General features: G+C 41.7%; 2 protein-coding genes across 4 annotated transcripts; one reads left to right on the top strand and one right to left on the bottom strand.

Moving 5' to 3' along the window:
- Positions 1-103: 103 nt before the first annotated feature.
- Positions 104-4281, bottom strand: rmdn1 (regulator of microtubule dynamics 1). The gene is made up of 10 exons (XM_026292798.2): positions 3766-4281; positions 3423-3528; positions 2599-2683; positions 2240-2399; positions 2066-2155; positions 1925-1980; positions 969-1056; positions 828-858; positions 611-744; positions 104-527 (listed from the first exon to the last, which is right to left on the bottom strand). The coding sequence occupies exons 1-10, from the start codon at positions 3859-3861 to the stop codon at positions 486-488; spliced, it is 888 nt and encodes a 295-aa protein (XP_026148583.1). The 5' UTR covers positions 3862-4281; the 3' UTR covers positions 104-485.
- LOC113121890 (copine-3-like) lies at positions 3961-10537 on the top strand. 3 transcript variants are annotated; one of them, XM_026292762.2, is made up of 17 exons: positions 3961-4052; positions 4242-4530; positions 5142-5321; positions 5868-6047; positions 6138-6212; positions 6465-6536; positions 6711-6788; positions 6872-6961; positions 7371-7469; positions 7605-7688; positions 7827-7886; positions 8070-8203; positions 8395-8449; positions 8627-8678; positions 9412-9545; positions 9644-9877; positions 10038-10537. In XM_026292762.2, the coding sequence occupies exons 1-17, from the start codon at positions 4012-4014 to the stop codon at positions 10155-10157; spliced, it is 1977 nt and encodes a 658-aa protein (XP_026148547.2). In that variant the 5' UTR covers positions 3961-4011; the 3' UTR covers positions 10158-10537. The 3 variants fall into 3 exon arrangements, with proteins under 3 accessions (XP_026148547.2, XP_026148544.1, XP_026148546.1); XM_026292759.1 differs by lacking the exons at positions 3961-4052; positions 4242-4530 and adding an exon at positions 4618-4718; XM_026292761.1 differs by lacking the exons at positions 3961-4052; positions 4242-4530 and adding an exon at positions 4646-4718 and having other exon boundaries at positions 5159-5321.
- Positions 10538-11027: the final 490 nt, after the last annotated feature.

Raw genomic sequence — 11027 nt, 5'->3', positions numbered from 1 at the left:
TGTGATCATTGAAGGATGACGGGCGTATCGATCAGCTGAAACTGTGTAGTACGCCACAGACGATCTTCATAGTCCAGGAAAGGAAAGGACAAATGCGACTATAAATACTTAAAAGTAATAATAACCAACTATTAGTACTTTATTTCATAAATATACTCACATTTCCTAATTAAAAAGCTGTAAAACTTAACTCAGTTTGCTTCTCCCTCACAGTTTTCTCTCTTTCCTAGATGCATGAAGTTTTTACATTTGACTCAGCAGATGGTTAAGTTAAAAAAAAACACAGATGAACATTAAGTGATTTGACTCATTAAAAAAAACAGTTTTAAATTAACTACAAGCTTTACATTATGGTCTAAAGTTATTTCAGTGAACAAAGGCACTCGTGGTCCTGCTGCATTATTACAAAACCATAAACAGGAAATACTTTGTTAGCAATTACTGTCCAAAAGTCCTGAAACACGTTTCAACCAGTCATAACAGATTCACGCCAGCTTCTTCAGAAGTTCAACAACTTCTTTATGGACCTGAACAAGAGGAAAAACATCATGTAAACCAGTTTAAGCATTTACTTTGTGTTAACGGCCTAAAACCGAATTAGTGCATGTACCTCTTTGTCTTCCAGCGTGTGAGCAGGGTACTCTTTTGCTTTAGTTAACCAGAGCAGAGCTTTCTGCTCGTCTTTCATGGCCAGGTAGGTCTTCCCGAGCATTAGCAGGTTTTTACTGTAGAAGTTTGGATCAACTGGGAACAAATTGTTAAATTAAACCACAAGCAACATCATGACTAAGAATCTGAAAAAAACCTTCATTATTATGCAGTTTTACCTTCTTCAGCTTTCAGGAAGAACTCCAGCGCCTGAAAGAGAGAAAACAAACTTCACCAAAACAACTAATTGGGTTATTTCAGCCTCCCGTGCTGAAAGGAGCAGAACCAAGGATGAGTGAAGTAAACGGACGAGGCCTCACCTCCTCGTACGTGGACACAGGTGGTGAAGAGAATATTACAGCTGCCACCTTGCGTTGATACCACGGCAACTCGGCAAAAGCAAAACACCTAGAAGAGAGAAGAGTTTTTATAAACAGCTTGTTTACCTTTAGCGCTACCAAAACGATTTGAATACCAGTTTGTCTAATGACTTCAAGACTTGGGTGTTTGACATTCTAATTTATGCAGCCTCTGCTCGCTTGTCCGTGACCCTGCATGTTAATTAAGCTGCACCATTGTCAAGGATGTTCTGATTCCTGAGGTGTCTCGGAGGAGCCGAGCGAGGACCGACCAGTGCGCAACAACACTCCTTTGTCTGTCTGTTGACCGGCCCACTGATCCCGTCTCTTCAGCAGAAACACATTCTCTACAGCTTTACTCACTTGATCCTTTGATTTTCCATTACTAGCTCTTCTGGGCTCATCAGAAACTATGCAGCTACGCTTTGTGCTGCAGGTATAAGTGATATCCATAACAAAGCGTGATGGCAAAGTGAAAACATCTTTTTAGAAATATTTACAGATTCATTCTCATCAAAAACTGAGGTCAGCACTTTGTAGAAGCCTCTTCCTGGGTCAGCCTCTGTAAGCACATCTGGACTGGAGCAGCTTATCCCATTCTTATCTGAAGAGCCTCTCGAGGGCTGTCGCACTAGATAGTGTCTGAACTGCCTTCTTGAGGTCTCTGTGGGGTTTAAGTCCGAGCTCCTCAAGGACAGTTGGATTTCTCCCATTTCACGATGACTGGAGCCATTTTGCTCTAAAGCTTTAAGTAGTTCTGCAGCCTTCTCCTGATCTCTGCCTCTCTATAGATTAATCATGGAGATCTACAGGGACTCTCTGGTCCAGATTAAATTCTCCTCAGCTCTCAACCATCTGAAGTGTAACCTTGTACCCATGCTTCACAGAAAACAAGTGTTAAAAAAAGAAAGACTTACCAGTAACCCAAAATGTGTAAGGAAGTGGCATCTTTGGGATTGAGCTCAATGGCTCGCTAGGAAAAAGCAAAATGTTTCAGTCCACAATAGTTGAACTAATGATAATATGGGACTGGCTCCAAAGTTCCAAAGTCCTCTCACCTCTAGATGTTCCCTGATGATGTATGAGTTTCCAATTTTCACCTTGACTCCCTCGTAGTCTCCAATATCACTGAGACACACTGCGTACCACTTTGTTAGAAGAAGAAAGCTGAGAGTTTAGTCGACATGGACCTTAATGTCTTCTAACACCCAAATGTTCTGTCTTCTTCTTACTTTGTGTGCTGCGAAACACTGCTCGTCTTTCTCCAGAGCCTTCTTTGCGTATTCAAAGGCCTCAAACGTCAGCTGCTTCTTGCGCCCGGCCTCTATGTTGGGCAGGAGGGACAGGTCACGAGATGCCCGGGCCAGGCGCCACAGGAACTCTGCGTCGTCACTGTCGAGACACGCATCAGATGTGAATTTGGTTTAATTCAGCATCAGAACGAAACCTCTAGACTTACGAGGATAATACAGGGAAACATAGAAAGAGACAATAGAAGTGAGAACAGGGACAAACCTGTTATAGCTCCAGGGTGAATGGACCTTTAGACCTAAAGACTCATGGTGTGTAAACCATAGAAACTGGCCTTTACCTGTCCTTGAACTGCAGCAGCAGCTGGTACAGCTTCTCTGTGTCTGCACAGCTGTACAGATAATCCGCCTGCTCCAACACCTCTGCTGCTCACACACAAAACACAACAACACACTGGGTCACTGATCTGGGTACAGAGGAACCAGTCTGAAACCACTAGTTCACTGAGTAGTCACTTAACTGTCATTAGTTGTTTTTGTTTACAAACCAGAAATGCCCCAAATCCTCTGGTACCAGCTTCTAAACTGGACCTTAACTCAGGTGGTGACAAGACCTTTTACTGGGATGAGGCGTCGATTATGGAAAACTGCTGTCAGACCAGTAACAAAAACCAGGGAGATAATAATCGACTTTAGAAGAGTCGGACTAATATTAAATCAGTTCCAATCACTCGACTGACAACATCATCATCAGTGCAGCATCGCCTGACGTTTCCTCTAAGTCACAAACATCTTAAAACAGGAGAAGATCCTGAAGATCCTGTTCTCTGAGGAAAGACTGACGTCAGCAGGTTTGTAATCACAATGTGGAATCTCGCTCTTCGTTTCACCTTCACTCTCCATCCTCCAACCTCACAGGGCGACGGTCCGAAGACGCAAGGATAAGGTGAGATGTTGGTGAGAAGACGTTCCTCCACATCTGTAACTGGACTTGGTTTAGCTTTTAGTTTCTTGTTTGTTTATTCCTTTAGTTTGTGAACTTGGAACAACGATAAAGTTCGTTTGCTGACAGATACGTAACCACATCCCATTATAGATCAAACCTCAACATCTGTTTCAGAATAACATGTCCATGACCCCAGACCTCAGTGGGCACACACTCTACCTTTTCCTAGGGCGAAGGTCACCGCTGAGCCCTGCAGGCTGCCATAGGCTCTGTAGGCCAGGCAGGAGAGTGTGGGGAGGCCCAGGAGGAACGCAGCTCTTCCCCTCTGTTCACACAAAGACACACAGGTTTAATCCAGACTGACTCCTGAATCACTTGTAAATAACCCAAAGGTTACTTTGGGTTATTTACATAACCACGGTTCTCTGAGTAACATGAGTCAAACTAGTTTCCCCATTCAAGTCAATGACACGTACAGTCCAGGTGATATCAGACAGGTGAGGGGACTAACCGGCAGGTCGTTCACACCTGGTTAGTAAAAATAAAACGCATCGTTACTTACAGTCTGAGCGGTGACGGTCCAGAAGTGCCGGCCGGCCCCTCTTCCTGTGAAGCCTTTAGCCGACTGCAAAATCCGTGTTAAAACTCTTCCTGCCATTATCACGTCCAAAGTCCGCGATCAGCTGTGTGTGTGGTTTGTTTAATGCCCCGTGCGTCCCTAAATATGCGGCCGATGAGAAACAAGGAAGATCGCGAGAGTTCCGCTTTAAACTACCGCGGTGGCTGTGCAGCACAGAGACATGATAACATGAATAATGTATTAAAAACTATAGAAGTGGCACTGATCAGGTCAGTATCATGTATTTATATATATATGCAATACTTAGGACCCAAAGCAGCTCACATGTAAGAGTTAACTATAGTGGACTGCAATAAGAAGGATAAGCAAATATCAAATATCTGTCTAGTAATTATTAAAACTGTTGTTAATGATCATAATGTTTGAAATACTGGTGATTATGTGATTATGTCCCACAGCCCTGGAGGTGATTCTGCAGGCACCAGTCCAAAGTCCTGGATCTGTCCTCTGTATTCCCCATTATCCACATCTCAGATGAGGCCAACGATTCCAGAGTCATCAGAGAACCTTTACAGGAAACAGTTCAGTGAGCTGTACATGAAGTCTGCAACATACAGAGTGAAGAGAAACGATACCAAGACTGTTCCCTGCGGGGCCCCTGTACTGCAGGCTACCAAGGACTGTCCCCTCCTGTCCTGCTGCTGCCGTGTGTTCAGGCTTATCAGAATAAGATCAACTCATTCGAAGGTTTTCTTTCTTTGCTTATATTGCAATATTTTACTTTATTTTATTTTAGCTCAGTAGGTGGAGGTAGTGGGCCTCAAAGTTTGTTGGCTCTCACTGATTCAGTGTAGAAGAAGAACCACAGAGTGAGCCCCCTCCCATGCTCAGCTGTTGTTGTCCTGTAAACAGTCCGTACTCACACACGACCAGAGGTAGGCAGTGAATTATATATTACACACACACACACACACACACATATATATATATATATATATATATATATATTACAAATACACAGATTAAAGGTAAGTTTCTAACTAACATAAACAGGTGGTGTATGTTTGAGAAGAGTAGTAACAGTAGTGTTAGTTTAGATCTGACTCACTGTGTGTTTAGTTATGTTATTATCATAATGGTCATGTGTCAGCTCATACACAGTCTTCTGTTAAAGCTCTAATGTCTGATAAAGAGGAGTACTAAGCCAAGGGGTGGACTAATACACAACATTACAGCCTGCTGTCACCACTCATTAGAAAACCAAGACTATTAAAACTAGTCTGACTGCCTGTTCAATGTGCAGTAAAATACCTATTTACTTATTTAAATGAGTAAAACTTCGTTTGTGATTATCACAGTTAAAAAAAAAAAGAAGTGCCATGGCTTCAGGTAGGACCCCAGGGTTAGGGGCCACCCACTGTGTCACCAAGGTGGAGCTGACCATCTCCTGTGAAAACCTCATGGACATGGACATCTTGTCTAAGTCTGACCCTCTGTGTGCCTTGTACCTCAACACTTCAGGCTCCCAGTGGTGTGAGGTCTGTACTACACACACACACACATATGAACAAAACTGTGTGTTGCTTTATATGTTTTAACGTTGTCTATTTATTATAAATAATTACAAGCTCCTGTTTGTGACGCCCAGTTCAGTCCAGCTGGTTCTCAGGTTCATCTCAGTGTTTTCCAATCCAGCACAGATATTCCTGACTTTTCCCTTCTCTCAGGTCAGGAATTAAACTTGACCGCACCTGATTTATTAATGATTGGCTTTAATATATGTTGGGAAATGTCAAACCAGCAGTTTGCACAAATGCAGCTTGTTTTTCTCTTTTTTTAGGATGTGATGATCTAGTTTATGGAGCAATTGTTTCCTGCACGTGATTCCTTTTTTGTCCAAGCTGTATCTTTTAATAAGCTCGGGGTAATTAACGTTAGCAAAACATCTCTCCTCTCTCTGAGATCTGTGCCGTATCTGCACACATGGTTGGCCCAGTGCTAAATAATGTTCTTTGCATTTGGCTTCAGCTGTTTGACCTGATGTTACCTTTGATTTATTGGATGTTTTTTCTGTTCTGCACCAGTTTGCACGCACAGAGATGATTCTGAACTGCCTGAATCCAAAGTTTGCGAAGAAGTTTGTTATCGACTACTATTTTGAGACGGTACAGAGGCTGAAGTTTTGCGTGTATGACATTGACAATGACACCTACGACCTGAGTGATGATGATTTCCTGGGGGAGATGGAATGTACCCTCGGCCAGGTGAGCAAAACCTCGTACAGCTGCAAAAGAAAATCCTGGTGGTTCCTCCACTTCCTTCTTGTTCCTGACTCTGCCAGTGTTTGTGTCCAGATCGTTTCTAGTAGGCAAATGACCCGACCTTTGTTGCTGAAGAACCAAAGGCCTGCAGGTCATGGGACCATCACAGTGAGTGGACTCTTCTCTCTCTCTTTTAAAGACGGTCTCCTTGACCCCTGGTGTAGAGTACTGGCATTTTAATGGTCATGACTAGGTTAAAAACATGCACGTGCTTTATGCATTTTAGGTAAATTATGTTATTCTGCTTGACTTCTAGGCTTAAAAACACAATAAAAGTAAAATCAGTTATCTCTGGCTGCTGTGTGGTCCAAAGTGTAAATAGGCCAAAGGTTGACAGAGTTTTGATTTTTGTTTTAATAGATATGTGCTGAAGAAATAACAGACACCAGAGTTGCAAACTTTGAGGTGTCAGCCCAAAGTCTGGATAAAAAGGTACTGACGATCGTTTTAGGTTTGACCTCATGGCTCCTTGAGCTGCTGTTTGGTTGATTTCAGCCCATCGACCACTTGCCCTTTGTGGTTTCTGGGGTGTGATGTAAAATACATTTGATGTGTTTGATGTGTGTGTGTGTGTGTGTATATGATTAAATGGATGTGGTGTTTCAGTGTTTGTGGTGGTCTGACCCTTTCCTGGAGATCTACAAACAGACAGAGACTGGATGGCAGCTTGCTCACAGGACAGAGGTACACATGTTCAACGACACCTCATGTCCCTGCTTCTGTAAAATGATTCTCGACTCATGGCTCATTATCACCTGCACATGTAGGTTGTAAACAACAACCTCAACCCAATATGGAGACCCTTCCGCATCTCGCTGCGATCGCTCTGTGGAGGAGATGTGGAGAAGCCTATAAAGGTAATTCTTGTTTCACCAAATAATCTCAGTATTTCACGTAAATGTTTGATGTGAGTTGTGAAAACAGTTTTTTTTTGCTCTCACATATTAATAATTCACCTTGTGATTGCATTTTCTTTTGATCTTACAATGCTCCCAAACCGGATAAACAGCGTGTGTGTATGTGCACGGTTCATGACATCACCACACGTAGGTGTGTGTTGTCCTGTGTTGTTTTTATTGTCCTGACCGGCTCATTACAGCTGAAGTGTTAGAGACAGAAATGTGTCACTGTGGTGCAGGAGTATTTTACTTAGTTTACTTATTGACTCTGCTTTTTTTATTTACAATAGAAAGACGTGTTAATGTCTTCATTTATTCATTATGAGGAGAGAACTACACCAATTAAGAGGTGGCTTTTATTTTGTAGGTGGACTGTTACGACCATCGTGACAGCGGCTCTCATGACCTTATAGGGAGCTTCAAAGCCACGTTAGTGGAGATGCAACAGGCAACGCACATTTCCCCGGTGAGAATTAGAAAATAAAATAATAAAAAAGCTGCTATTTATATTTTAACTGGTGTATGTGTGTATATATATATATATATATATATATATATATATATATATATATATATATATGTCTCCTGTTCTCACCTTCAGGCTGAATTTGCCTGCATTAACCCAAAAAAGCTAAAGAAGAAAAACTATAAAAACTCTGGAATCATTTGCATCAGGCGTTGCCAGGTAAGGATTAAGAAACTGGCAGTTAAGAGATTTAATTTAGCCTTTATTTTGACATCATACATTTAAAAATCAAATATATTCAACCACATGCTGGTTGTTTCCTGCATCACTAAACACTTATAGTGTTTCCTCTTTCAGCTGGAGAAGGAGTACACCTTCCTGGATTATATCATGGGGGGTTGTCAAATCCACTTCACTGTGAGTTATTACTTTAATACTTTTATTTATGTGTTACATAGTTTTATTTAGGTAGTGACTCTGTGTATTGTCTTATTCATTAAGTAAAATAAATAGTTTTATTGTGAGTTCCACATGTTTACCGTGTTACTAACATGGCTTTCATTTGATCTGGATCCACTTTCTGCCTTGGACCTGGCACAGATCGCTATAGACTTCACAGGGTCCAACGGGGATCCTCGGTCTCCCCAGTCCCTCCACTTTATGAACCCTGAAGGCTACAATGAGTACCTGGCTGCTATCTGGGCAGTGGGCACCGTCATCCAGGACTACGACAGGCAAACTCAAAATTTACTTACATCCTGAAGTTGGTCTGTTACAGGTGATACACGTCACATCTGCAGAAAGAAGAGAAAGGAAATCAGCCAAGAAAAGAAACCCACTTCATAGCTGTTAGATTTAAAGAATGTTTACGTGTTTTGTTTAATATGAGTTTACTCTATTGTGCCTTTATTTCTCCTTTGTGTAGTGACAAGATGTTTCCTGTATTTGGGTTTGGAGCTCAGCTTCCTCCCACTTGGCAGGTATGAAAACTCTTTGTTAGAGTTAGAGAGACTGTTTACGAGGTTACTGGTGTGGACAAGCACACGTTTGTTTAAATAATCATCTTCTCGACACAAAGATGTTTGATTTTTATTGCTATGGTTTAAAAAATTCTGACATCTTTTATTTATTTCTCTGTTTATGCATCGTTCTTCCAGGTCTCCCATGAGTTTCCAATCAACTTCAACCCCACAAATCCGTTCTGTGCAGGTAGGTTTAACTCACATTATGTAACCTATTAACTTTAAAGAGTGATGGGCTGTGTGCTGCTAGTTTAGTTAATTTTTAATCATGTTTTTTTATTCGTAGGGATAGGTGAGCAGTTGCTATGGTTACGGTTAAGATTAGATTGGGTGCGTTTCCAGGAAGTGAATGCAGTGAAACGCTTCTTCAGTCTGATTGAAATCAATCTGATCGGGGATCCAGCTTAACTGGACGCTCGTCAGATAAGATGTTCACGCTCAGAGCGTTTCATCAGAACAGAACTTTTCTCACGTGTCCAAAGTGGTTTGGTCCACTGTGAAGAGCTGAATCTGCTGGAACACTTTCATATATAACATCGATTTGGTGGATGGTTCAGTGGGCTCTGGCTCTAAAATCTCAAGTTGTTAGAATCATCTTCTCAAACATCCGAACATCTTTTAACCATCAAGGCTTTCAAAGAACCTTTTCATTGTTATTTCATTGTTTGCCTCCAACAGAAATGTGTTATGAGCCACAGAACAGTTTTATTGTCCCTTGTTGTTGAAACTTGTATCCTAACATTTCCCTCATGTGGGACAAACATGCACAGGCAGAAAATATTTGTTCTATTGAGAGAAACGATAAGATCAAGTGTTTACGTGGCTGATAAAGGTCATGACCCCTTGAATTCTCATTGTGAATTCCTCCTGATCGCGCTGTTAATCCAATCATTATTGATACATGTGTGATTGTGTTTCAGGCATAGAGGGTGTGGTGCAGGCGTATCGACAGTGTCTGCCGCAGGTGAAGCTTTGGGGACCCACCAACTTTTCTCCCATTATTAACCATGTGACCTGCTTTGCCAGACGAGCCCTCCAGAAGAATCTGGCCTCGGTAAAGTAGCCGCGTTATTTTCTGAGATGAAGAGTTGTTTCAATGTATATTACAAGAAAAGGCGTGCAGGAAGTGCCTGACCTGTTTCGTCTGCGCAGGAATACTTTGTGCTGCTCATCATCACAGATGGAGTGATCACAGACATGGAGCAGACACGTGCCGCGATTGTGGCAGCGTCTCGTCTGCCCATGTCTGTGATCATAGTGGGTGTGGGCGGGGCCGACTTCAGTGCCATGGAGTTCCTTGACAGCGATGACAAACCGCTGCTCTCACCCACTGGTGATGTTGCGTCTAGAGACATCGTCCAGTTTGTGCCCTTCAGACATTTCCAAGTAAGCAGCAAATGGACATTTAAAGAAGTAGGACATTAATCTGTGAAGTCATATTGATATTGTCTCCTGGTTCCCCCTCCCACCCTTTATGTGGTGAGATGTTGTATTTGTTGTCAAACTGGGGTGGAACCTAAGACCCTTTGTGTCACTGTCACTGCAGGGAAACAGCGTGGCCCTCGCCCAGAGCGTCCTGGCGGAGCTGCCTGATCAAGTGTCGTCCTTCTTCAACGCTTACAAGCTGAAACCTCCTAATATATTGAGTTTTTCTGAGCCATCCTGAAACAGACGGGTTCAATTATCTCAGATATCTCAGGTTTATGTGTTGCCTGCACCTCTTGGTGTCTTTTCAGTAGGGAACCTTACAAAATCATGGCCAAGGTATTAGGTAAAGCATAGTTACATCAAAATCTGTGGATAGTATTTTTTTAGAAGCACTTGACTCATACGTTCATAAAATAACTGCAGTGCAATATGAGTGTACTCTGCTTTAAAAATATATGACAGGTTTATATGGCTTTGCTGATTCAATGTAAACGTTTGTTGTATATTTCTTTAAATATTTTTCACATGCAACATTATTTATTCTCAGCTGTTACGTTACACAGGCGCCTTATTCTTACAGGAACGTCTTGAGTCTTAATCAGTCTGTGCTGTATCTCCTGTCTGAGGAATAAATCTCGTCTTTGCTCTGACTGTTAGATATTTTTTCTAATTGTGAAACAGTTATAGCTACTTTTTAATCGTCAGCATACAAGAGACGCAGCAAACATCTGTGGTTCACTACTAGGAAATATGAGGTTTTTAGTCAGATATGCAGTTTTTCACTTGTATATCCACAGTGTACGTAGTACCATAGACTGTGGTATTACTCTAATAACAGAGGCATCATGGTTCAACTGTGGAACAGGATTAGAACCACTGAAAACATTAAAAAAAACAAAATTCATGGCTTTTTCTGAGATTGAAGGCAGAACTCTTTATCCATTTTTATAAGAAAGTTAATCTCTATCCAATAAAATATACTACACACTGTAGTACTCTGTAGTACTGCAGCATAGTACTACCATTGAACAAATAAACTGTAGTCTGATTATATGTCAGTCCTGTGTTAGACTACTAATCCGTCCAGACTCATCTGGGATCGGGACTG

Source organism: Mastacembelus armatus, chromosome 20 (assembly GCF_900324485.2).
Source record: "Mastacembelus armatus chromosome 20, fMasArm1.2, whole genome shotgun sequence".
In the NCBI taxonomy this organism is placed as follows: Eukaryota; Metazoa; Chordata; class Actinopteri; order Synbranchiformes; family Mastacembelidae; genus Mastacembelus; species Mastacembelus armatus.
This window is presented reverse-complemented; position numbering and strand designations above follow the sequence as displayed.

What these genes read in the sequence shown, in the direction of transcription:
- rmdn1 (XM_026292798.2), bottom strand. Translation starts at nt 3,861, where the DNA reads ATGGCAGGAAGAGTTTTAACACGGATTTTGCAGTCGGCTAAAGGCTTC. An exon ending in CTTCCTGAAAGCTGAAGAAG is followed by an intron (nt 745 to 827) that starts GTAAAACTGCAT and finishes ATTTGTTCCCAG; the next exon opens with TTGATCCAAACTTCTACAGT. An exon ending in ACACGCTGGAAGACAAAGAG is followed by an intron (nt 528 to 610) that starts GTACATGCACTA and finishes CCTCTTGTTCAG; the next exon opens with GTCCATAAAGAAGTTGTTGA.
- LOC113121890 (XM_026292762.2), top strand. Translation starts at nt 4,012, where the DNA reads ATGAATAATGTATTAAAAACTATAGAAGTGGCACTGATCAG. An exon ending in CAGGTCATGGGACCATCACA is followed by an intron (nt 6,213 to 6,464) that starts GTGAGTGGACTC and finishes TTGTTTTAATAG; the next exon opens with ATATGTGCTGAAGAAATAAC. An exon ending in GTCATCCAGGACTACGACAG is followed by an intron (nt 8,204 to 8,394) that starts GCAAACTCAAAA and finishes TCCTTTGTGTAG; the next exon opens with TGACAAGATGTTTCCTGTAT.